Genomic DNA, 25,312 nt, shown 5'->3' with positions numbered 1-25,312 from the left:
TGACAGGATTTAGGCACAGTGGGTACAGATCAGAGCCGTGCAGCAGCTCTATTCCCAGAAAATAAGAGCAAGAACCGATTCACCAATGTACTAGCCTGTGAGTTAATCACACACACAAACATTAATTTAGCTGATTTTGTTTTACATTCATCCAATTTTATTTTGAAATGGTCTGTAGAGATGTCTGTTGGATTTTGCTGCAGCTGACTGTAAAGTAAATATCATTATTTCTCTTCTTAACTTTTACTTTCTGTAGATGATTTATCTCGTGTAAAGCTCACTCAACAGGACGGTCCTGATTCTGACTATATCAATGCAAACTACATGCCTGTAAGTCTCTTTTAAAATGATTTCAGGATATTGAAAAGTGTTTTGTTAATGTTTTGATGTCAGTTAGACTTCAGAAAATATTTATTTTCCTAATGAGAATGCAATTATCCTTTACCAGACACAATCATTAAAATAAGTTAACCTGTAATATTAATAATATAATATTATTGTTCAGAAACTATGAAAATATTGTTCAGATTGTTAAAGTGTATAATTAAAGACCAAAACCTTTCAAAACACATTTTGTTTTGTTAGTTACTTTATTTTCAGATGCACTCAGGAATAAAGAAATGTAAAAGTCCAATTAAAAAAAATGAATAACTGATTAATGAGTTTTTTTTATTTTACCAAATTGAAAAATTCTGGAACATAATAAAGAGGAAGATGGATGATCACAAGCCATCAAAGCAAGCTGAACTGCTTGATTTTGTGCACCAGGAGTGGTATAAAGATATGCAAAAGCAGTGTGTAAGACTGGTGGAGGAGAACATGCCAAAATGCATAAAAACCAGGGTTATTCCACCAAATATTGATTTCTGAACTCTTAAAACTTTATGAATCTGAACTTGTTTTCTTTGCATTATTTGAGGTCTGAAAGCTCTGCATCTTTTTTTATTTCAGCCATTTTTCATTTTCTGCAAGTAAATGCTCTAAATGACAATATTATTATTTGGAATTTGGGAGAAATGTTGTCCGTTGTTTTTTAAATAAAACAAAAAAGTTATTTTTACTCAAACATCTACCTATAAATAGCAAAACTAGAGAAACTATTTCAGAAACTGGAAGTTTCTGTTCAGAAAGTGGTCTCTTATTTTTTCCAGAACTTATATAGCATATATATAACTTATCATTCTCAAACACGTTATTATTTATTAGGTCTGTAGAATTGTTTATTGAAGAATGGTTTGTGTGTGTTTTAGGGGTACAATAGAAACAGCAGGCAGTACATAGCTGCTCAGGGTCCACTCCCCTGCACCATCAGCGACTTCTGGAGAATGGTGTGGGAGCAGAAGTCTACAGCTATTGTCATGCTGACCAACTGTGTGGAGAATGGACGGGTATGTCCATTCCTAGAAACACCTCTGTTCTAAAATGGACAATGTGACTTTAGACTCTTTAGATTCCTTCTTGATTTCTTCCTTTCTCTCTCTTCAGCCCAAATGTGAACAGTACTGGCCGCTGGATTACACTCCCTGCATCTATGGGAATCTGCTGGTGACTATTCAGTCAGAGCACAAAGAAAAAAGCTGGACTCTGCGAGAGTTTGTTGTTAGAAATGTAAGTTGTATGTCCAGACTTACTATACCGTGAAATCTGCTGTTCTATATATATATATATATATATATATATATATATATATATATATATATTATTATTATTTTTTTTTTGATGATAACTGTTCAAGAAATAATTGTCATAAACAATATTATTGCTATTTTAAGACCAAAGATTACTGAAGTCATGTAATGTAATTACTGTGACAGGACTAGTTGTATACCTTTCATTAATATGGGTTAGAGACTACAAAATAATTTGAAAATGGAACTTACTTTCAATAGAATAACAAATCAATCACAAAAACAAGTGGCTAGTAGCTATTAAATACTGAACTTCTCTTTCTGTGTGTCTGTATGTAGAAAGACACTTCTGAAGAACGGAGAGTGATGCATTTCCATTTCACAGCCTGGCCTGACCATGGAGTTCCCGCAGGAACAGATGAGTTAATCCAGTTCAGAGAGCTCGTGCGGCATCACATAGAGAGGTTCCCAACCTCAGGACCCACAGTAGTGCACTGCAGGTAAACACATCATTATTAACACTGTTAATAGTTTTACTGCAGGTAAACACATCATTATTAACACTGTTAATAGTTTTACTTAACAGTTAAAACTTCTAGCATTAACACCCAATATTAATTTTATATAATCATGTATATCTGAGAATTTCGAACTTTTCATTTCTAACCAGATCCAATGTGCCTTTTCATTTTTGTTTCAAATTTATACCTTTTTTAAGTTTTACATTTTTAAAAGTTGACATTTAATATTTGTTCCTTTTTGTCTGCCGATTCTAATTGTATTTATATACAGTTCCATCCAAAAAATTGGACACACCTCTTCTGATTTAAAGTTTTTTTTGCCAACTTTGCTCACTCTTGGCATTCTCTCAGTCAGCTCCATGATGTAGTTTAATTCAATTCAATTTTATTTATATATATTTTATTTATACAAATGTTGTCACAAAGCAGCTTTACAGAGATACCACAATGACAGTGGCAACAGTGGCAAGGAAAAACTCCCTCATACTAAGGCTGCGTCCAGAAACCCCAAAAGTGTCTCCTTTTTCCTACCGATTCTCCTCCTCTCCTCCGTGACCCAGAAACTGATTTCTTGACGCCATCTTGCCACCTGTCTAAATACCGTAGGAGACGAAAGAAGCCGCTTAAAATCCGCCTCGAATAGGCTTCCAACGGAGGGTACATCAGTGCATCCTACCCCGGAAGACTTTTAAGGCTTTTTAATGACATCACTGCATCCACGCCCACAGAGCACGCGGGAATGGAGAAGTCAACGCACAAATATACGTCATAAACATATTAATTAACTAGGTTCCTTATCTAATTAAACAGCCAGTAAAGCAGTAATATAATGTTTAGTTTAGGTAAGCTGTATGTTCAGTAAAACTATATTAATGACCCTATATGTAACATGTTGTTGTACATATACACATCATTTCAACATGTATGAAAAATATAATAATTATTATTATATTTATTATTTATTAATTATTTTTTGTTTTACTACATTCAATGAAATCATATTTCACTATTAAAATAATTTAATATTTACATATGCAACCTTTATCAATAGCAAACCAGGCTGTACTTTGAAGCTTAATATGCTAGTATTTGGAGTTGTGTTTATTGATTTCTCGTTTTAATTTTTGTATGGGGAAGTTGTGATTGGCTGGGCAGTATCCGGCATGTGCTGAAAGTGAGCGTTGTGATTGGCTCAGTTCAACGGTAGTCAACATCCTATCTAAAAGGGATCAGCTGTCCCATTTCCCCAATTACAGCTCCTTCCCTCCATTCCTCCTCCTCCTCTCCTCTCCTCTCCTCGATTCCTCCACCTTCTTCCGGGGTAGGAGAGGAGGAGTAGGAAAGGAGGGGTAGGAGAGGAGGAGTAGCAAAAGTTTCTGAACGCAGCCTAAGAGGAAGAAAACTTGGGAGGAACCAAGGCTCATTAAGAGGAACTCATCCTCCTTCGACCGACCCAGAAAGCACAAACAAAAAACACAACAAAATAAAACAGTACATGAAATGGTTCTCCAGCTGTCTTAAATGAGTTTTAGAGTTTTTAACTGCTTTTCCTTCACTCTGCACTCCAACTCTACCTAATTTTGATCATATTATAGACCTTCATAGCTTTTAAGAATTTAATATTAATCTACAATATAGTAAATAATACAAATTAAGAACAAACATTAATGGGAATGTGTGTACAAACGTTTGGTATTGTATATTTGGTTTATAATTTTATATATATATTTTTTAAAACAGTGAAAACAAAATAATACTGCACTGACATGTGGGATATGCATAATGTGTCTCCTACATTGAATCTGGATGTGATTTCTGGCAAAACATTCTTCTCTGTTTGCATGGACAATTCTAGCCAGAAGTCACCGGTCACGATCAATACTGCCCACTGCACTGTCCACTCTGGGTAGTAATGCCTACTATGATAAATTCCTGGTAGGCATGTAAAATTGTGAATAATGAAAATAGAATGACCCATATATCTAGCGAGCACTAGCAGGCCTCGCTCTTCCCAGTATTTCACGTCACACTCTGCTATCCCTTGAATTTTAGCATGCCAATGTACACTACCGTTCAAAAGTTTGGGGTCACTCAAACAATTTTGTGTTTTCCATGAAAAGTCACACTTATTCACCACCATACGTTGTGAAATGAATAGAAAATAGAGTCAAGACATTGACAAGGTTAGAAATAATGATTTGTATTTGAAATAACATTGTTTTTACATCAAACTTTGCTTTCATCAAAGAATCCTCCATTTGCAGCAATTACAGCATTGCACACCTTTGGCATTCTAGCTGTTAATTTGTTGAGGTAAGCTGGAGAAATTGCAGCCCACGCTTCTAGAAGCAGCTCCCACAAGTTGGATTGGTTGGATGGGCACTTCTGGCGTACCGTACGGTCAAGCTGCTCCCACAACAGCTCAATGGGGTTCAGATCTGGTCAAGTCCACAACACTTTTTTCCAGTCTTCCTCTGTCCAATGTCTGTGTTCTTTTGCCCATCTTAATCTTTTTCTTTTATTAGCCAGTCTCAGATATGGCTTTTTCTTTGCCACTCTGCCCTGAAGCCCAAAATCCCGTAGCCGCCTCTTCACTGTAGATGTTGACACTGGTGTTTTGCGGTTACTATTTAATGAAGATGCCAGGACCTGTGAGGCGTCTTTTTCTCAAACTAGAGACTCTAATGTACTTATCTTCTTGCTTAGTTGTGCAACGCGGTCTCCCACTTCTTTTTCTACTCTGGTTAGAGCCTGTTTGTGCTGTCCTCTGAAGGGAGTAGTACACACCATTGTAGGAAATCTTCAATTTCTTAGCAAATTCTCGCATGGAATAGCCTTCATTTCTAAGAACAAGAATAGACTGTCGAGTTTCAGATGAAAGTTCTCTTTTTCTGGCCATTTTGAGCGTTTAATTGACCCCACAAATGTGATGCTCCAGAAACTCAATCTGCTCAAAGGAAGGTCAGTTTTGTAGCTTCTGTAATGAGTTAGACTGTTTTCAGGTGTGTGAACATGATTGCACAAGGGTTTTCTAATCATCAATTAGCCTTCTGAGCCAATGAGCAAACACATTGTAACATTAGAACACTGGAGTGATAGTTGCTGGAAATGGGCCTCTATACACCTATGTAGATATTACACCAAAACCAGACATTTGCAGCTAGAATAGTCATTTACCACATTAGCAATGTACAGAGTGTATTTGTTTAAAGTTAGGACTAGTTTAAAGTTATCTTCATTGAAAAGTACAGTGCTTTTCCTTCAAAAATAAGGACGTTTCAATGTGACCCCAAACTTTTGAACGGTAGTGTACATGCAACATAGTGCAGCCATGTATATTAATCATTATATGATGTCATGTTTGTGATGGTATTTGTGTGCCTGCAGTGCTGGAGTGGGCAGGACAGGCACTCTGATTGCTCTGGATACATTACTACAGCAGCTGGTAAAAGAAGAAGCGGTCAACATTGCTGCCTGTGTGCATCACATGAGGCTTAACCGGCCTCTCATGGTGCAGACTGAGGTAGGGAAAAAACACGTACAGTAATACAAATACAGTAGTACAAAGACAGCTCTGGAAAAAAATAAGAGAGCACTTCAGTTTCTAAATCAGTTTCTCTGATTTTGCTATTAATAGGTATATGTTTGAGTAAAATGAACATTGTTGTTTCATTTTATAAACTAATAAAATAGTCATTTAGAGCATGTATTTTCAGAAAATTAAAAATGGCAGCAATAAGAAAAAATATGCAAAGCTTTTAGACCTCAAATAATGCAAAGAAAACAAGTTCATACAGTTTAAGAGTTTAGAAATCAAGAGTTGGTGGAATAACCCTGGCTTTTAATCACACTTTTCAGGCATCTTGGCATGTTCTCCTCCCCCCGTCTTACACGCTGCTTTTGGATTACTTCATACCACTCCTGGTGCAAACATTCAGTACAGAACTCAAAAACAGTTCGGTTTGGTTTGATGGCTTATGATCCTCCATCTTACTCTTGATTATATGCCAGAGGTTTTTAATTTGATAAAATCAAAGAAACTCGTCATTTTTAAGTGGCCTCTTATTTTGTTCTAGAACTGTATATTTACAGGAGTGGGTAAAGTTCAGTTTCAGTGACTTTTCCTGTGAATGGGAACCAAAAACTTGTCCAACACTGCTCTTTATCTCTTTTTCCCACAGTCTCAGTATGTGTTCCTGCACCAGTGCATCATGGATTCTCTGCAGCCCAAGGAGGACTTCATCCCGGAGCCTATATATGAAAATTCAGATATGATCTATGCAAACTCTATGGTCTTAAGACAGTGTAGTGGAAACAGCCCTGTTTAAATACATCCACGAGAATCATTGTTGGCTTACAGTAAGCAATGGCTTTTTATTTTCCACATATTTAGCTTCCCAGATCCATACATTCTATTCTAAATATTATACTAATATCCACCAACTGGAACTGTGATCATTCTGTTGGTCAAAATAAAAACATTTTTCAGCTTTTGTGCTTTTAACGAAAGCTACAATCATTCTAATATCTTAAAAGTCTCATTCCATCGTTTTTTCATTCATTTTAAAATGTCTAGTTGTGGTCTCTAGTATGAATCAATGCCATGTGAGCTGTTTTTTGTATAAAAAAAAAAAAGTGCTCCGGTATAATGCTGCTTTAGTCTATTGTCTCCCGGCCGCTGCGCTCCTCCAATGAACGTCGCCTCGCTTTGCCAAACACTCACACAAAGCAATCCAGACTGTTCTCATACAGAGTTCCCCAATGGTGGAACAAACTACCTTCCACTACCAGATCAGGAGAATCTCTCGCTATCTTTAAGAGACTCCTGAAGACAGAGCTCTTCAAAGAGCTCTTACTCTCCTAACACCTCTAACAAACTAACTAATTCTAACCTCATCTCCTTCTTCCTCTTCTCTACTCCTCTATCCCATTATTTCCCTCTGACCTCCTTAAGGCCCTATCTATAGATGCTTTATTTTTAACTTCTATTATTTTTGTACTTAACCTCTTCTATTATTTGCACTTCAATATTGTAAGTCGCTTTGGACAAAAGCGTCTGCCAAATGTAATGTAATGTATTGGAGGAGTGGGCATGACAATTCATACATGCAAACATATCGCTTCTGATTGGCTAACAGCAATGCAAGGCAGCAAGACAAACAACAGTTAGAAACGTTGTAAAATAAAGACATTTTTACACTAAAAAACAGTCTTTGCAATGTCATGTTACTACATGTGTTACTACATGTGTTATGCCCTAAGTGCAGTTCAGCCATTGATTTAAACATGGAGGATGGAGGGAGCTACACATTACACTGCAACCAATAAGCAGAGACACTAGACCTGGGGTGGATTCACTTTAAAGTTTGGAAGTTGTGCTCACTGATCAATGATCATGATAAAAAAGGCCTCTTTTAACAGGTACTACAACATACGTCTGAAGTCTATTCCGGACATTCTATCATATTCCTATGACACATATTGGATACATTAAATTACGCCTGTGTTTAAACAAAACTGTGGCACATACATGAATGACTAAATAATTATTGTATCAGTCTACTTATTATGGTTCTAAATAATGATGCAAGAAGGGAAGAATGTCCTGACTTTTTAAAAGTACCCAAGCACTGTGAATAGAAAGAGTTCAGATGCACTTACTAATATGTGTTCTTATGTTTAATGAATTGATCACCATGCATGCTTGCACAATTGTAAAGCTTTCCTTTTAAAGTTTTGTAAAAAAAAATTTTTTTTTTTTTTTTTTTTAGAAAATGTTAATTTATTAGTAACTTATTTTTGATTTATTGCTATGAATGAAATAAAAAAAATCAATTGTTCTATGTTGTATTAAATCTGTGTTTTTTTTCTTGACTCAAACATAAAAAAAACTAAAATAAAATCAGCTTCGGGAAGGTCTGTTAGCAATCAAGCAGAAATATTGACAGGAAAAAAACTACGCACAAAGTTATCTTCAAGGCTCATTTATACTACCTTTATCTACAAAAATGAATTCATCCATATCCAATGTAACCATTACTGCTCACAAACGTCTATCAAAAGTTTCTGACAACAAATACAGCAACAATGCCACTGTGTTATTGTACTTAAAAAAAGGCAAAAGAGGTAGCAATGTAAAGATTGGTTTATACTCTTAAACATATTTTATATGATATATTTCTGCTAACATTACAGATGCATAATACTTTTATTTTTTAACATAAACAGTAAGTATAGCCATACCTGATGAAAGGTTTATATTGTGAATGGCAGAATGGATGCATAGTGCAATGGGTGTCCACATGCTCCGTTTTTGTAACACACAACTGCTGTCTCTATAATGGTTACTGCAACTGCATTGACTTAAATAAAAATATTCCTATATATGTGTAAAACTGCATTTCACACTATTATGGTTCACATAGTGAAATCAGAATCACAATTTGAGCAGACCTATAGAAACAATAAATCAGTTTAATTGTGACCTAATAGAAATAAGGCAACTGTGTGAGCTACTTCTGTACTACTGTGAGGAGCATGGAGCTCTATAAAAGCAGCATCTGTTCTTCTTATATCACCTCGTTTGGGTGAGATGGAGATGATTTTTTACTACGTCATGTCCACTTTGTCCAAAGTATTTATTTATTTATTTTTTAGCAAAACAGACCCAAAATACACACCCGTCCTCCATCTGTAACACATTTGGCAAAATCCTTTTAACAGACCCAAGTTTGTTTGCTCCTCTCCTCGATGTCCTTTTTCTGGTCCTGCACCTGCTAATCTCCATCATTACCAAAACACATTTCTATCATGTCTTCTTGTGTCTCTCCCATGTAGCAAAAGGATTTCTCCTCCCCTTCTTTCCTCACTTGAACTGGGGGTAGAGGCTCCAACACCGGCTCTCTGGGTAGTGGCACAGAGAATTTCTTATAGATGTTGTGAAGCACGCAACAAGCTGTGATAATACGGCTGAATGGCTCAAGCTTGTTGTCCTGCACAGCTCCAAGTCCGTGCAGGCACTGGAAACGGGTTTTCAGACAACCAATAACGTGCTGATTGGAGCTCAGGAGCGCAGAATGAGCAGCATTGAAACGTTCGGCTGCACTGGTCTTGCTTTGAGTGCGCTGCACAGGAGTCAACATGTGCCTACTTTGAGGCAGACCTTTGCCACCTTGCAAAAAAAAGTACAAGAGGAAGAGAGTATGTGTTATTTATTGGAGATATGTCATACAATATTTGGTGCATACCAAGCATGTATGAAATAATGTGCCTAATGTAATCCTGAGCAGGATTTTTCCTTAGATTTTTGAAATGTTATGACTAGGGGTAGGATAAATATATTAATATGGTGATACATCGTATCATTACAATTTTATCAATAGATCCTACCCACCTGTTTCTTGTATTAACATCTAGGGGTAGGGTGTCCTGTTTCTTGTTATGCTGGAGGGGTAGGGAGACTGATAGGGCTACATGACCCTTCAAACCGAGATTTTTCAGAGGTACACTCAAAACAAAGAGCTAAGAATCACTAGCAAGATTATGAAGAGTATGTGATATCCACTATATTACCATTGTTTAATGTGTGGTTTCTTTTTTTCATGAATTTGTATTTGTAACATAATGACCAGTCTGGTGACAACAGCATATTGTGAAATGCACTGCAAGAAACTAAAACTTATTTTATTTAAATAATTTTAAAAATTATTTAATTTGAGGGCAATACATCTAATGTTACTCTGTTAAGAGTGTTTGTCTTACTATGCATTGTGCACTATGCATACTTACTATTGCTTATTTAGAATTATCACTTGATAAGTACTCAAAATAAAAGTCAGATTTTTCTGAATCTTGTGCCCAAATGTTAACTTTTGTTGCACTTCTACACCTCAGCCCAAATTCTGAAGGTTTGCAAAAAGATGTAAGAACTTGACAAACTTAACAAAAATAAAGGTTTGGAGGACATGAACTGTTTGATTTGTATTCAAGAAAATGTTGATTTTAAAATTAAGTTCAGCAAGACACAATTTAATGATTTTATTCATTATCTTTTGACACTAGATATTTTTCTATTACAATTACAATTATGCTTTTCATTAATGTTCCTTATCAAACATGAAAGCTTTTCATGCAATGCTTGAATAGCAATTCTCAGGATTTAGTGGTGTAATTTCATGCAGACAATTGACAAAAATCCTGGCCTGTTTAGGGGCCTGGAAGAGTTACAACAAGCAAATGGCACTGACTTGGTGAAATGGCCCAAATGTGTATTAAAGCAATGCGTAATACATGTAGTTAGCTAATCTACTCACCAACAAGCCATGTCTGGCCATGCTGGAAATTGATGAACTCCTGGTAAATGTTGGACTTTTCCCAAACAGTCTTTTCCAGAGTGCCCCCAGGACAACACTGCTCAACACTGAGCAGATTTCCATCCACATCACTGATGATCTGCATCATCACTGAATTGTAACCCAGAGGGTTGAGGTAGAGGCTTTCTGTAGTAGTAGTAGTAGTAGTAGGAGGAGGTGTCACTCTTACATGTAAACAGCCCAGGACTCCCACCACGTTTGGGATGCCACTGATGTTTTTAAATCCCTGAGCTACACCCATACGGTCATCATAGCTGCCTGGGAAGGTGATGAAGCTGTGGGACATGTCCGCCAGGACTTTAGATATGAGGTTTACCCCCTCAGCTGCAGCTAGCTGGTCCAGCCCCAGCAGGTCTGTGATTTTCTTGGGTAGAAACCCATGTGAACAGAAGTGCAGCGTGGCTAAAATCATGGCTTCTACTGAGGCAGAGTCGCTGACTGGTCTGAACACATCCTTCTGTAGACGAGATGTAACGTAGTCGATCAGAAAGGCCAGGCAGGCTCGAGATGAATGGAAACACTGGGAAAGAAAGTAGTCATCCATGCGGCCCAGGATACCTCTGGACTCCTCAGTGCTGCTGCTGTTGGAGCTGCTGGAGATGTTGGATCTGCTGCTGGAGGAATTTTTATGGTCGTATCCGCTACTAAACCCTCTGTACAGGTCCTCCTGCACAGCCAGCCACACTGCTCCCCCGAAAGACATTTTAACAGCAGTTTAAAAGCAGCTGTAAGTGAATTTCCCTGCTTTAGCTCCTTGTCAAACCGTGCTTCCCTAGTAGTAGAATTTAATTTTTAAAAAGGTAAAAATACAAAAAAATAAAAAATCATATTAGAAACAAACAAACAAAGAACTCTCAGCAGAAGCCTAGGTAGGATATGAGGATAGGCCAGTTCACTGTATCAGGTAAAGTTAACCCTTTATAGCATAGATATTTTTTTTTAAACACCACCACTGCTTTAGCAATTATTCCCAACAAATATGGTCTAGCTGTTATCCTGATGCAACAACTAAAACACAAATGATATTGATTACTATTAATACTATTGATATTGATATTTTGTGACAAAAAATAACATTACAAAAATTAAAGGAATGGTGTAATCAAACAGTGGTTTGCCATAGAGGGTTAAAACGTTAAGGTCATATACGTGATTAGAAAAAGTATAGTTTTATAGCTTTATAGTTTATTATTATAAATATTTTTTAACTTGCCAGTGTTATTTTTAACTGATATTTAGAGGGTTTTTAACATTTAAATTAGTTGTTTAATGCTGCCAATAACATTAAAAATCATTAAAACGTTAGAAAAACAAATGCTGCGCATGCGCAGTGCCGTAAAGAAGCACATATCAGTGGGAAGCACAACTCTACACAACACAGACATTCGTCAATAACACCGTGTTAGCTACCAGTTAAAAAAAAAGTAAAAAAAATAAAACCCTTCCAGTGATTTTATGACTATCAAATAAATCACTGGGACAATGAGCAACTCTTACTCTTTCTACGCGTTTAATAAGACTCTTAATGTGGCTGTGGTTATTATTGTTAGTAAACCTGGAGCTTCTATATCCCTCACTGGTTTCAGCAGCAGCAGCAGCAGCAGCAGCAGCAGCAGCTCTTCCTCATCCTCTGGATACTGGAGGTTAATTCGCGTTAAAGTCCACAACAATAAAACGCCGCTGTACCTTTTATTATCCGTGTTTGCTGGTGTATATTCGCATGCCCGCGAAGAAGCGGAACGCGATGGATTCTGCCTTCTTCTTCCTACTAGCGCCCTCTCTGCCTGAAGCAAGGAACGACCTGAAACAGGTTTAATCCAGTCTGTTTTTTTTTGTTTGTACATCTACATAAAAGTGGTTGTTTATTAGGGCTGCAGCGAATAGCCGAATAGTCGATTTTAGTTTATTTAAATTGTCGACTATAAATTTCATTGTCGACTAATCGTTAATTTGTAACAGTACCACATTACACAAAGTGCAGGGGACAGAAGCACAATGGGAGATGGGTAAAAGGCTCACTCACACAGTTTCCACTCAACTTATTCTGTGTCTCCAAAAGTGCCCACTACATATTTAATCACTTAAAAAGTATTACTTACTATCTCAAAATAATAAGATATCTCAAAATAATGACTTACTTTCTCAAAATAATGAAATAGTATCTCAAAATAATGAGATAGCAGTTTACTGAATAATAAGAAAAAAAATTACTGGAATATTTTATTTTATTTTAGGTGGTGGGGAATATTTGGAGCCCTGGTATCGAAGCATTTAACACACTGCAAAACATTTTGAGCAAAACAAAATATGCCAATGTGGAAAGCACACATTTTTTTACTATTTTTCTTAGTAAGATTTCTTAAAATAAGCAGTCACAAAGTCTCATAATGAGTAAAGTAAGGCTTTAAGTGACACTACACTCCCTGACTTAGCTCAAATTTGGGAGAGGCACTGGGTGATATATGGGTTTAGGGGTGGGGCAGTATTATTAATTGATTGATCAGGTGAGTTTTTAAGCTTATTTTGAGTTTAAGTTTATTAAAATAAGGTGAACATTCTAAGTAAGACTGATTAAGATAATTCCTAAAATAAGCAAAAAATCTTACAAGTACACTGAGTAGGAGAAAAAACTTATTATCTTATCAGAAGAAAAAAAATTATTGCCTTAAAAATGCCTTAAACATTTCACTTGCTAAGATTTTAAAACGTTTTTTTTTTTGTGCTAGCTTGTTATTGTTATTAGCTAATGATTTCATGTTTTTTTATTTTATGTTGTCAAACAAATAGTATAAAGATTTCTGTATCTTTAGGGAAGTTAATAAATTAATGAGTGGCAAAATGTTAACCCAAGATTACAAAAACTGGTGGAAAACAAAAACAAAACAAACAAATAAACAAGAAATATCTCTTTAATATATATATTTAACCAGTGTAGTTAAATGTTTAAGCAAGCAATTCATATTCATACACTTTGTGTGAAAATATAAAACAAATGTGCCAGCCCTGCTCCCAAATGTAATTATTAAATGGCTGTTTAGTTACATCAAATTATTCTTTAACGATACAATTACGTTTAATTTGTATTTTCCATTTATTTTTTTATTTTAAAATAACATTTAAAATGTATTTTCTATTCCCATCCTATGACAGGGTTTGCCAGTGGGGGCAGACTTTAGCTCAATTTCTTTTCCCCTTGCAGACCAGTCAACTTTGGCCTATAATAAAGTGTTATCTGATGCGCTGTTGTTATTAGAGGGACTTTTATTTTGTCTTAAACATCAGCAGCACATTGGCAGCCCACTTATACTTATACTTCGACTTATACAGGCTGCAGTCCATGGCGCTCCGGGCTTTCAGGTCTGTGGTCAATGGGAACTCCGTGTTCAGATTAAGGAGCGTCTTGGCTCGATATGAGGAGCTGAGTTTAATCACCGCTGGAAGACTGTGTTACAGCTCTGCTGCTTCTGACCATCCAACACAGACAGGTAACTAACCTGCTCAAATAAATACATTCTCTTTTTTTCTACCAGTTATGCACTTATTCCTCCCTATTTTTTTCTCCTGCAGGGGCATAAGTGCTCCAATATAATATATAATGGTTCATAATCATAAAGTTTTATTATAAAGTATGTCATATGACAAGTTACTTTCAGTAATTCAGTTCAAAATGTGAAACTCATGTATTATATAGATGTATAACACACAGAGTGATCTATTTTAACCCTTTATTTATTTCATTGTTGATGATGGCTTACAACCAATGACAACCCACAAATCAGTGTTTTGGAAAATTAGATTATTATATAAGACCAATAGGTACTTTTGTCAGTGTGGGCAGTGTGCCAAGTCCTGCTGGAAAATGAAATCCGCCTCTCCATAAAAGTCAGCAGAGGGAAGCATGAAGTGCTGTAAAATCTCCTGGTAGGAGATCTGCACTGACTTTGGACTTTACTGATTTATTGATGGTCAGTGATGGTGTGTTGAGCTACGTCATCTGCTGGTGTTGGTCCACTGTGTTATATCAAGTCAAAAGTCAAATTTTATGAGGATGTGGATTTCATTTTCCAGCAGGACTTGGCACACTGCCCACACTGCCAAAAGTACCAACTGGTCTTATATATTTTTCTAATTTTTGGGTTGGCTGGGATTTTTGTTGGCTGTAAGCCATATCATCAACAATAAAATAAATACACGCTTAAAATAGATACACACACTTTTTTTATGATTTTCAGAATTTGATCTGTAATGAATTAAGTCAATTCTTTTTCATCTCCATTGCAGCAGGTCAAACAGTGGTCACAGAGAGGAAGGGTGTGGTGGTCACTGTGGGGATTAACCGTCCAGAGGCGCGTAACTCAGTAAACCGGGAGACTGCTTTTAGGTTAATCAAGGAGCTTTCAGCCTTTGACCAGGATGATACCCTCAGTGTGGCTGTGCTGCATGGACTGGGTAACTTAAAATGGAATGCCTTGCTTAGCATAGTAACCACCTAGCAACAACTTGGTAAATGCTTTACAACATTTTTGCAACTGACTTGCAAGACCTTAGCGACCACCTATAGACACCTTTAACAGCACCATAGCAACCACTTAGCAACATTTTTGCAACTGACTAACAACTGACTAACTTTGCCTCCCTAACAAAACCTTTTTATCAACCAACACATGTACAACAGCAACCAAAGGCAATACCTCAGGAACCAACTCCTATCCAACATCACCTTAGTAACCACCTAGCAACAAGACTGCTGAAGTGCAGTCACACACAACTACAGTTTCTGCAGGAGTTGGACAATGAAACTGAAACACCTGGTTTTAGAGCACAATAATTTATGTTCTGGTGGAAACAGGAGAGTTGAGGTGCACATTAATTTCTGCTGTGATTTGGGCAGCCGTGTTTTTATGTTTTTTGAATACAATCTGGGTTAGCACCCGAACATCCATTTCAGACAGCTTCCTCTTGCGTCCACAGTTAATCCTGTTGGATGTGGTTCGCCCTTCTTGGTGGTATGCTGACATTACCCTGGATACCGTGGCTCTTGATACATCACAAAGACTTGCTGTCTTGGTCACAGATGCGCCAGCAAGACATGCACCAACAATGTACCACATGTGTTGTTAAAGACAATAAATCTCCTTGAAACAAACCTGTTTAACAAACTGGATCACAAATGAGCCGATTGACATTTTTATAAAATAAAATTTGATGCCAATGGCTTGGGAGATGAGGAGACCATCACTTATTCAGTGATAGAGCGGTTTAAGGAATAAAGAAGTTCAGATGATGTAATAACCAACAAATCACCAGATCTGATTGTCATTAGGAATGTTTCAGAGTATGTTCTGGGTAATGAGTGCAGGAGAATAGGAGGTTTATGCACAGGAATTTTAAGACATTTCTTTGGATCATTTAAGAATTCATAATTTCTTTTTTTTCTCTGCATTAGTGCCCATTACAAAAAACAATACAATACTATTCATTTTAATACTATTAATTAATTTTTTGCATGCAGTTCTATTTTTCTTATTCCATTTATGTATAAAATGTTTATTTAATGTTACTCCTTATTTTAATCTTTGCCCAGGAGGATATTTCTGTGCAGGCTTAGATCTTAAGGAACTTTCCACAGGACCTGATTCCCTCAAGTTGGTGCAAGATGTTACTCAAGGTCCTGGTCCAATGGTAAGAGGACGGGCAACCTTGGTTGATCTTTGATAGTTTAGCTATTAATGCAGCTCATTGCCAGATGAGCAACCTAGTAGCAGTTATGGAATATTGCAGTGAACCAGTACAAAGTTTCAGCCCTCAAAAAAGGAAATGTTAAAGGAACGTTTATAACAATTGTATCTTAAAATAATCGCTTCAAAATGACTTTGTTGGTAGAGATAATGTCATCTCTACTACTGCAACTTCAGGACAGATTGCTGCACTATGTTACTTTGGTGGAGCTGCTCGACACCTCTCGTGAGAGTTGTGTAACAGTGTGTAACTTCACATTTGTGAAGAATGTAGCTGTCCACAAAGGGAAGCGCATAGTACAATTTATATTTCCTGCAGTGATGTAAAAGTATATTACACCATTATATTACACTCCCCAAATTTAGGTGGAGCTCATTGAAAAAAAGGTCTAATCGTAGTGTAGTCTTCCTTTAAAGTAAATCGAAGGAAAAGGTACCAGTATACAGTTTATTGAGAAAAATAGATAAGGTTAAACAGTGGTGCATGTCTCACACAGAGACAGTGTAACATAATTGTTGGCAATTAAATTTGATTAAATAACTTATTTAAAAAAAGAATATTCAGAGGCATGAGGACCACAACCATTTCTGCTTTTTGGAAGAAATCAGTCTTTACTATTACTTTACTAAGTTAGTTTATTTAATGAAGAAATATGTTAAGGAAGACACATTAAGCAGGTTCTAGAATTTTAATGTAAAGTATAAATCCACAGAGAGAGAGAGATGCGCATCACTGAATCTTGGAATGAACATGACAACTTAAAACATTTTTTGCCTTGTTTGTGTGCAGGGTCCCTCTCGTATGACTCTCTCCAAGCCACTGATTGCAGCAGTGAGCGGTTATGCAGTGGCCGGTGGTTTGGAGCTGGCCCTTTTGGCAGATATCAGAGTGGTGGAAGAAAGCGCCATTTTTGGAATTTTCTGCCGCAGATTTGGTAAAATGGTCATACTTTCCTTATACTCTTTTTGATCTCTACATTATGGAACTTGTCAGTAGAATTTTTGTTTTAATACCTCACAACTTACACACAAGTGTGACTTTCTAACAATAACTAAACAAAAAGTGTTGAGCCCTTGCTAGGATTTAAACTTATGATGTTCTTAAAATCTCCACTTGATGAGCATCAGCAGCCACCTATTTGTTGCACCTAGAGGTGTGTTATTACACTACACAAAAACAGAACAATTTCAAAGGGAATTTACTTTTCTGACCTTTCTTGGCAGCAGATATGTACATGGCTTCACAGTACTAGAATGCTGCAAGTGTCTAACTGCCTGTTCTTTGAGAGCAAGATGTTGAGAGCAAGTTCAAATCCCATCAGCACCACATGGTCAGTAGTCTGAGAATAGGAGCCCCCACCCAATGTGATGGTCTGAATTTCTAATAAATCTTTCAAATGCATATTATTTAAAGCATGAGAAACATACGGCTAAGTCCATTCCTGTTTGCACTAAATAGAGAGCATTTAATTCAGTGCTGCTTTCATGTACCTCATCCACCAGAACTGCCAGTGATCAGGTGGCCATCCATTCTGTTTCAGCTCTTATATCTTCTAATATACTTCTTGATTATTTTTCTGTGCTCCAGTAATGCAGAATTGCATCACTTATGCTGACATATTGTGTTGGTCCTGAAAAAGGTAATGCCTTCCACTAATCTGTTCTATTTCCTCTTCTTGACCTGTTTAATTAAAACCATATCATATTACCCTTAAAAGGAACAAATGAAGGCTGAATTTTGGGAAAAGAGAATTTATTTTTAAAGAAAAGAAAATATTTTTAAGCAAGTAGCAAAGAGGGCTGTATTTCTGCTTAGGTACTGTAATTTTGTGAATGTGTGTTTTTTACAGTGATGTTTTTTCGTGAATGGTTCACCATACTTACTATGGTACATTTTGGCACACAGCTCTCTTGTTGTCTGCTTCGCCCTACTAGGTGTGCCACTAATTGATGGAGGTACAGTGCGTCTACCGGCGCTGATCGGTCTTTCCCGTGCTCTGGATCTTATTCTCACTGGAAGACCTGTAGGAGCTCAGGAGGCCCTGGCATTTGGACTGGCAAACAGAGTTGTGCCAGATGGACAAGGTATTAGCACATAATGAGCCTTTAAAATAGTATATACACTACATGCAGTATATGCTAGAGCATTGCTGTGAGGATTTGATTGGTTTCAGTATAAAACTATTAGGATTAGACGATAAAACAACATTCCAACCTGTCCTGTAAAGATTCAGTGGTGCTTTATCCCTCCAGAAAACACAGTCTAACTGCTCTGCCACCTGCTGCTACAGAGCTTATACCCATGTGACCATCTCTTAGCTTTGAGTATGATGACCTATGATTTTCTATGGACTGAATATTCAATTTTATGTTTTGTCAGCAGTGGTTGCACCTTTAGGTAGGTGATTTCTAGATGCTCGAGGATGCATAAGAATTTGTCACCCAATGCTCTCAAAACTTGCATGCAAAATTCCCAGGAGTTTCTTGGTGTTATAATTTCTGTAGTAATATTTTCTCAGTACCTAACCTAGTGAATGAATATTTGTAATTACACCACAAAAAAAAGTTCTTATTCTGTGTGTCTCTGTGTGTGCGTGTGTTTGTGTGTGTGTGTGTTGTCAGCTTTACAGGCAGCTGTTGAACTTGCTGAGCAGATCAGCTCCTTTCCTCAGCTCTGTCTCCGCGCTGACTGCAACTCCGCCTACCATTCTACTTTTGACTCCTCCTCCTTTACTGAGGCTATGCAGTTTGAGATGGATCGTGGCCAGCCAATCATTGCAGCTGAATCTGTCAAAGGAGCAGGGAGGTTCGCTGCTGGCACCGGTAGAGGTGGAAAGTTCTTTGAACCAGACCAGAAATAGTATGTCCCAGATAACAAACAGCAATCGATTGTAATAATGGTTAATTCCAGAGAAATCCCTGCATAACTGTGTCAGTAATGGCCGGTTTTCACTTCTTCAAGTAGATAATTGTAATAATGTTACCTTTTAAAGAAATTGCTACAATCACTGTGTGCATCACTCAAGATTTATCTACAAGGTGAGCAGTGTTTTAGTGGGGAAACCTGAGGCCTTTAAACAATCAATAATTGATTGTTTGTGATGTATTTCAAGAGCAGCTGTTTTCTTTTCTTTATTTTCCTAAAAGATGTTAGCAGTAATTCACAGAAAACTACATATAGTTCTGTTTAAAAGTGCATATAATTTAGAGGGAGCATTGTATTCACAAATGAAGAAACCGAATGAATGTAAAAAATTATTTTCTTTTGTGATTAAAATTACAGTAATTAAAAACTGTGCAAAACTCATCTTAGGCTGTCTGGCCTTTATTTCCTTCATTGCTCCAGACATGTGTGCTCACTACGGCCCAACCTCAGCTAACAGAATGTAACTGCCGCACAATTTAAGTTGGATTGAGAATTTAGCTCACTTCCGAGACCTGCTAGGAAAGACAATAGCCATATCTCATAGCTGCGACTATGACGTCACATATCATCCTTGACGTCACAGAGTTCTTCTTACCATCCTATGAAAGAGGACAGCTCCACTCGCTGTGTGATGGGTAGCATGGCATGGTCACGGGAAATGTTTACTGCACGAAATGCAAGTCTAGCTGGAAATATGTTAATTATCCACAAAGTAATGATATGTCCAAGCATTTCTGTACTTTTATTTCCTTTATAAATAGTATATAGATGCCATATATTTTTTATATTTTAATATATAGATGCCTTATATTTTTCGTGGTCAACATTCAGTGATATAATTAATGGATCCAATATATGCATGCTTTGTGCAATAATTAGTAAATGTTTAATTATTAGACTACAATAATATTTCAATTTTTTTTAATGAGCAATTAATTCCAAGCACTCGTATAATTCAGTTAAATTCCTGTTATGAACAGTTACACCTAGCCATTATTTCTTAATTAAGTTGGCTTGGAAAAGCCAATACTTAATCTACTATTCTATTATTCAGAACATTGATTAGAAAAAAATGCATTGCTGTATATATACAGCTCAGGAAAAAATAAGAGACCACCTAAAAATGATGAGTTTCTTGGATTTTATAATCAAGAGGAAGAGGGATGATCACAAGCCATCAAACCAAGCTGAACTGCTTGAATTTTTGCACCTGGAGTGACATAAGTTATCCAAAAGCAGTGTGTAAAACTGGTGGAGGAGAACATGCCAATATTAAAACTGTGATTAAAAACCAAGTATATTGCTTTCTAAACTCTTAAAACTTTATGAATATGAACTTGTTTTCTTTGCATTATTTGAGGTCTGAAAGCTCTGCATCTTTTTTGTTATTTCAGCCATTTCTCATTTTCTGCAAATAAATGCTCTGAATGACATTTTTATTTAGAATTTGGAAGAAATGTTTATAGTTTATAGAATAAAGCAACAATGTTTATTTCACTCTAACATATACCTATAAATAGCAAAATCAGAGAAACTGATTCAGAAACTGAAGTGGTCTCTTAATTTTTCCCAAAGCTGCATATATTTAGCACAGTATTCTATTTGGCAATAACAACTTTTTTTAATTGTTTGAGTTTACAACATAATACAGTTATTAAATTGTAAGGAATGGGGTAAAAGCTGCACACAAGCCCTGAATCATATTTTAGTTTTAGATCATAAACAGTATAGTAACAAAAATAGCCTACATTTAAAACTGTAAAAATGGGCTGCTGGATAATGGTTTAGAAAAACAAGTCTGTTCTCTGTTATTACATTAAATACATGATTAACATTTAAACATTAATTTTTTAAGTTGGCTTGGCTTTTTTTGGAACACCCGTACCCCTCGGAATTTCAGGAAAAATGAAAAAAAAAAATCTTTTCCTATTGCAAATTGTATTATAACGTTAGATGTGTATTACAAACCAGAAAAATGGACAAATCTGAAAATCATGAGAAGTTAAAACTTTTACATTTTTTTGAAATTCTGTTTGCGAAAGGCTGAAATGAAAATATAAATAATTATTAACTATACTGAATGGAAAAAATATGTTTTATAAAAACAAGTTTTATTCACAATTTTCTGTTTTCGAATTAAGCTTGATACAGTCAGAAAATAAACTACTAAATGTTACACTGACCTTCCTGCATCAGCTCACACCAACCAATCAGCTCACTGTAGCATCAGTGCTAGCGCCTTTACTGGGTAACACCTGCGTACTGGAGGGAAATGCAAGCATACAGCTCTGTTTTCTTTGCTCTTTTTGCAAAATACTTTATTCTACGTCCCAAAATTAAAGGGATATTGTGGAAAAGTAATTCGGTACTATTTTTAATTTGGGTTTTTAGCCGGTTAGCTCTATTCACTCCCATTCATTTTGGACTCGCTCGCGGGCTCCCTCTAGTGGTCAGCAGAAATGTGGGTAGTGCTATACCTTAGCTCTGACTGTGCTGCTGCTGCTGCTGTTTCTGTATCTGTTTTTGGAGAGGCTTTTATTTTGTCTTTTGTTAAAGAAGCTCACAATGCCTGGCTTCAACTATTTTTGTTGCTTTTTTCTGCAAAGTTAAACTGAAGGTGTTTATTTTGAACCGTTTAATATTGCGTGTTAACCTAAATAAATAATTTAAATTATATGTAAATAAGTGAATTATGAAGTGTCGATAGGGCTTCTGACAGATTATTAGTACAGAAATCAGTGAGTTATTTAACAGCTGCTTGTATCTATAGGCTGCAGTTCATGGCGCTCAGGGCTTTCAGGTTTGTGGTGAATGGACACTTCAGATTAAGGAGCAGCTTGGCTCGATATGAGGAGCTGAGTTTAATCACCGCTGGAAGACTGTGTTACAGCTCTGCTGCTTCTGACCATCCAACACAGACAGGTAAGTTAACTAATTAACCCTTTCACACCCTGCTAGTGATGGCAAACCGAGGCTTTCTGAAGCACTGAAGCCTTTTTCCTAATTGTATCGAAAAAAGGTTCATTACTCGGAGCTTCATAACACAGTGGACATCAGCGGCACCTGGTGGGCAAAACCTGAAAGTGCTTTGTGTATTTAAAGGACGAGGGGCGTTTTTTTTTGTCTTTTTACAGTTTTTAAACCTGTTCCAGTGCATTTACATGACATTTGAGGTTTAAATAAAAACTGAAAAAAAGGAAATGGAAGAATACTTTGATGTCTGGATAATTTAATGCATTATATTAAAAGACATAACTGTAATATATTTTTAATTAATATATAATACACTTAGAATGTACCTTGAAAAGGCACACTGGAGAAACTACACTTGTAATTCTAATTGCATTCACATTGTTGCTTTTTTCCCTTCACCATGTTATTAATCTGTTAATATACCAAATTTTAAAATTATATTATTCACTATTATTCACATCTTTCCAAGCAGGGGTTGTAACATGTTTACATGTATCACTAGTCCATTGCCTATTTTTCCATAGGCAAGGCTCATGTAGATATGCTGCATGGGGGATATGGAAGAATTTGATGAAAGAAATGTATGCTCATAAAGGTGAAGGTGCTTGTGTAAGGGGCAGGGGGCACATATTTAATGGACGTGGTTATGTACATGTGTAATTTAGTTTTTATTTAGGAATAACATTTTTTCCACAGTGCTGGGGTTCAGTTGGTTATTTCAAAATATGTTGTCATAAGGCAACACTTTTACTGGATGTATGCCATGACAGTACACACATTGAACTATGAGGATATATATACATATATATATATATATATATATATACACATGTATATATATATATATATATATACATATACACATGTATATATATATATATATATATATATATATATATATATATATACATATATATATATATATATATATATATATATATATATATATATATTATGGCAAGCCAAACAGGAAATATATAATAAAAGCTGATATATATATATAATGAAAGTCGATATATATATAATGAACTCTGATATATATATAATGAAAGCTGATATATATATAATGAAAGCTGATATATATATAATAAAAGCGATATATATATATAATGAAAGCCGATATATATATAATGAACTCCGATATATATATAATGAAAGCTGATATATATATAATAAAAGTGATATATATATAATGAAAGCTGATATATATATAATGAAAGCTGATATATATATAATAAAAGCGATATATATATAATGAAAGCCGATATATATATAATGAACTCTGATATATATATAATGAACTCTGATATATATATATATAATAAAAGCTGATATATATATAATAAAAGCTGATATATATATAATGAAAGCCGATATATATATAATGAAAGCTGATATATATATAATGAAAGCTGATATATATATATATATATATATATAACGAAAGCTGTTAAGACCCTTTAAGAGGTAAACGGGTGGTCCGCACAGTCAGCCTGAGAGACTGAAGGTGGCGTTGTGGTTCAGCCGGCCGCAGCTCCTCGCGCAGGGGAGGCCGACCACCGGCAGGCAGCGCGGCTCATTCTCTCCACGGAGGTGCAGCGCGACCGGCCTCGGACTGGCTTTAAAGTGTCAGGGGGCGAAGGTGGCAAAAAAGCACCGGCCCGCGAGCTGCTTTCACTTTCCCCGAGCCGGGGACGGTCTACCAGCGTTCATTATATATATATATATCAGCTTTCATTATATATATATCAGCTTTCATTATATATATATCAGCTTTCATTATATATATATATCAGCTTTCATTATATATATATCGCTTTTATTATATATATATCAGCTTTCATTATATATATATCAGCTTTCATTATATACATATATCGCTTTTATTATATATATATCAGCTTTCATTATATATATATCGCTTTTATTATATATATATCAGCTTTCATTATATATATATCAGCTTTCATTATATATATATCACTTTCATTATATATATATCGCTTTTATTATATATATATCGCTTTCATTATATATATATCAGCTTTCATTATATATATATCAGCTTTCATTATATATATATCAGCTTTCATTATATATATATCGCTTTTATTATATATATATCGCTTTCATTATATATATATCAGAGTTTATTATATATATATCAGCGTTCATTATATATATATCAGAGTTCATTATATATATATCAGTGCTATCCTTACTTCCTTTTCCTGATGATTTAATTTCCTGTTCCCATTTTTCCCCCCAAGCTAGCTGCTGTTGTTAAAAAAACTTATGGAGTGTTATTTGTAACAATATCATATAAATAAATGAATAAAGAAATAATTGCTTAAAATGTTAAATAAATATTTAAAATGAGATTTAATTAATTAAAAATAATTAATAATTAGTTTCCCAAATCCCTATATTTCCCTATATATATATATATATATATATATATATATATATATATATATATATATATATATATATACGGAAAAAATAATTAATAATTAGTTTCCCAAATCCCTATATTTCCCTATATATACATATAGGAATTAAAAAATAATTAATAATTAGTTTCCCAAATCCCTATAATTCCCTATATATATACGGAAAAAATAATTAATAATTAGTTTCCCAAATCCCTATATTTCCCTATATATGTATATATAGGGAAATATAGGGATTTGGGAAACTAATTATTAATTATTTTTTCCGTATATATATAGGGAAATATAGGGATTTGGGAAACTAATTATTAATTATTTTTTAATTAATTAAATCTCATTTTAAATATTTATTTAACATTTTAAGCAATTATTTCTTTATTCATTTATTTATATGATATTGTTACAAATAACACTCCATAAGTTTTTTTAACAACAGCAGCTAGCTTGGGGGGAAAAATAGGAACAGGAAATTAAATCATCAGGAAAAGGAAGTAAGGATAGCACTGATATATATATAATGAACTCTGATATATATATAATGAACGCTGATATATATATATAATAAACTCTGATATATATATAATGAAAGCGATATATATATATATATAATAAAAGCGATATATATATATAATGAAAGCTGATATATATATAATGAAAGCTGATATATATATATAATGAAAGCGATATATATATAATAAAAG

The 25,312-nt window shown here is 35.3% G+C and overlaps 3 protein-coding genes across 11 annotated transcripts in view; 2 read left to right on the top strand and 1 right to left on the bottom strand.

Annotated features, from left to right (window-relative positions):
* Positions 1-6,684, top strand: part of ptprh (protein tyrosine phosphatase receptor type H) — a 71,708-nt gene extending 65,024 nt beyond the window's left edge. For both annotated transcript variants that reach the window (XM_049463888.1, XM_049463886.1), the window contains 7 exons: positions 7-97; positions 257-330; positions 1,251-1,388; positions 1,486-1,608; positions 1,968-2,128; positions 5,537-5,672; positions 6,331-6,684. In XM_049463888.1, the coding sequence (XP_049319845.1) occupies positions 7-97; positions 257-330; positions 1,251-1,388; positions 1,486-1,608; positions 1,968-2,128; positions 5,537-5,672; positions 6,331-6,477 (870 nt within the window). In that variant the 3' untranslated portion in view covers positions 6,478-6,684. The remainder of the gene's footprint in view (positions 1-6; positions 98-256; positions 331-1,250; positions 1,389-1,485; positions 1,609-1,967; positions 2,129-5,536; positions 5,673-6,330) is intronic.
* Positions 6,685-8,117: 1,433 nt separating this feature from the next.
* si:dkey-197c15.6 (putative nuclease HARBI1) lies at positions 8,118-12,348 on the bottom strand. Of its 2 annotated transcripts, XM_022680076.2 has the most exons (3): positions 12,077-12,348; positions 10,462-11,246; positions 8,118-9,320 (listed from the first exon to the last, which is right to left on the bottom strand). In XM_022680076.2, the coding sequence occupies exons 2-3, from the start codon at positions 11,222-11,224 to the stop codon at positions 8,926-8,928; spliced, it is 1,158 nt and encodes a 385-aa protein (XP_022535797.2). In that variant the 5' UTR covers positions 11,225-11,246; positions 12,077-12,348; the 3' UTR covers positions 8,118-8,925. The 2 variants fall into 2 exon arrangements, with proteins under 2 accessions (XP_022535797.2, XP_007260111.2); XM_007260049.4 differs by having other exon boundaries at positions 10,462-12,346.
* A 1,353-nt stretch (positions 12,349-13,701) lies between these two features.
* zgc:101569 (enoyl-CoA hydratase) overlaps positions 13,702-25,312 on the top strand; it is a 28,200-nt gene continuing 16,589 nt past the window's right edge. Inside the window, exons 1-6 of one of the 7 annotated variants that reach the window (XM_022680097.2) lie at positions 13,765-14,006; positions 14,806-14,970; positions 16,106-16,203; positions 17,050-17,194; positions 18,195-18,344; positions 18,882-19,566. In XM_022680097.2, the coding sequence (XP_022535818.2) occupies positions 13,859-14,006; positions 14,806-14,970; positions 16,106-16,203; positions 17,050-17,194; positions 18,195-18,344; positions 18,882-19,120 (945 nt within the window). In that variant the 5' untranslated portion in view covers positions 13,765-13,858 and the 3' untranslated portion in view covers positions 19,121-19,566. Of the gene's footprint in view, positions 14,007-14,802; positions 14,971-16,105; positions 16,204-17,049; positions 17,195-18,194; positions 18,345-18,881; positions 19,567-21,722; positions 22,108-25,312 lie in introns of those variants that run through there. The other 6 variants (XM_022680087.2, XM_007260048.4, XM_049463869.1 and 3 more) reach the window with 6 other exon arrangements.

Source organism: Astyanax mexicanus, chromosome 1 (assembly GCF_023375975.1).
Source record: "Astyanax mexicanus isolate ESR-SI-001 chromosome 1, AstMex3_surface, whole genome shotgun sequence".
Taxonomy (NCBI): domain Eukaryota; kingdom Metazoa; phylum Chordata; class Actinopteri; order Characiformes; family Acestrorhamphidae; genus Astyanax; species Astyanax mexicanus.
This window is presented reverse-complemented; position numbering and strand designations above follow the sequence as displayed.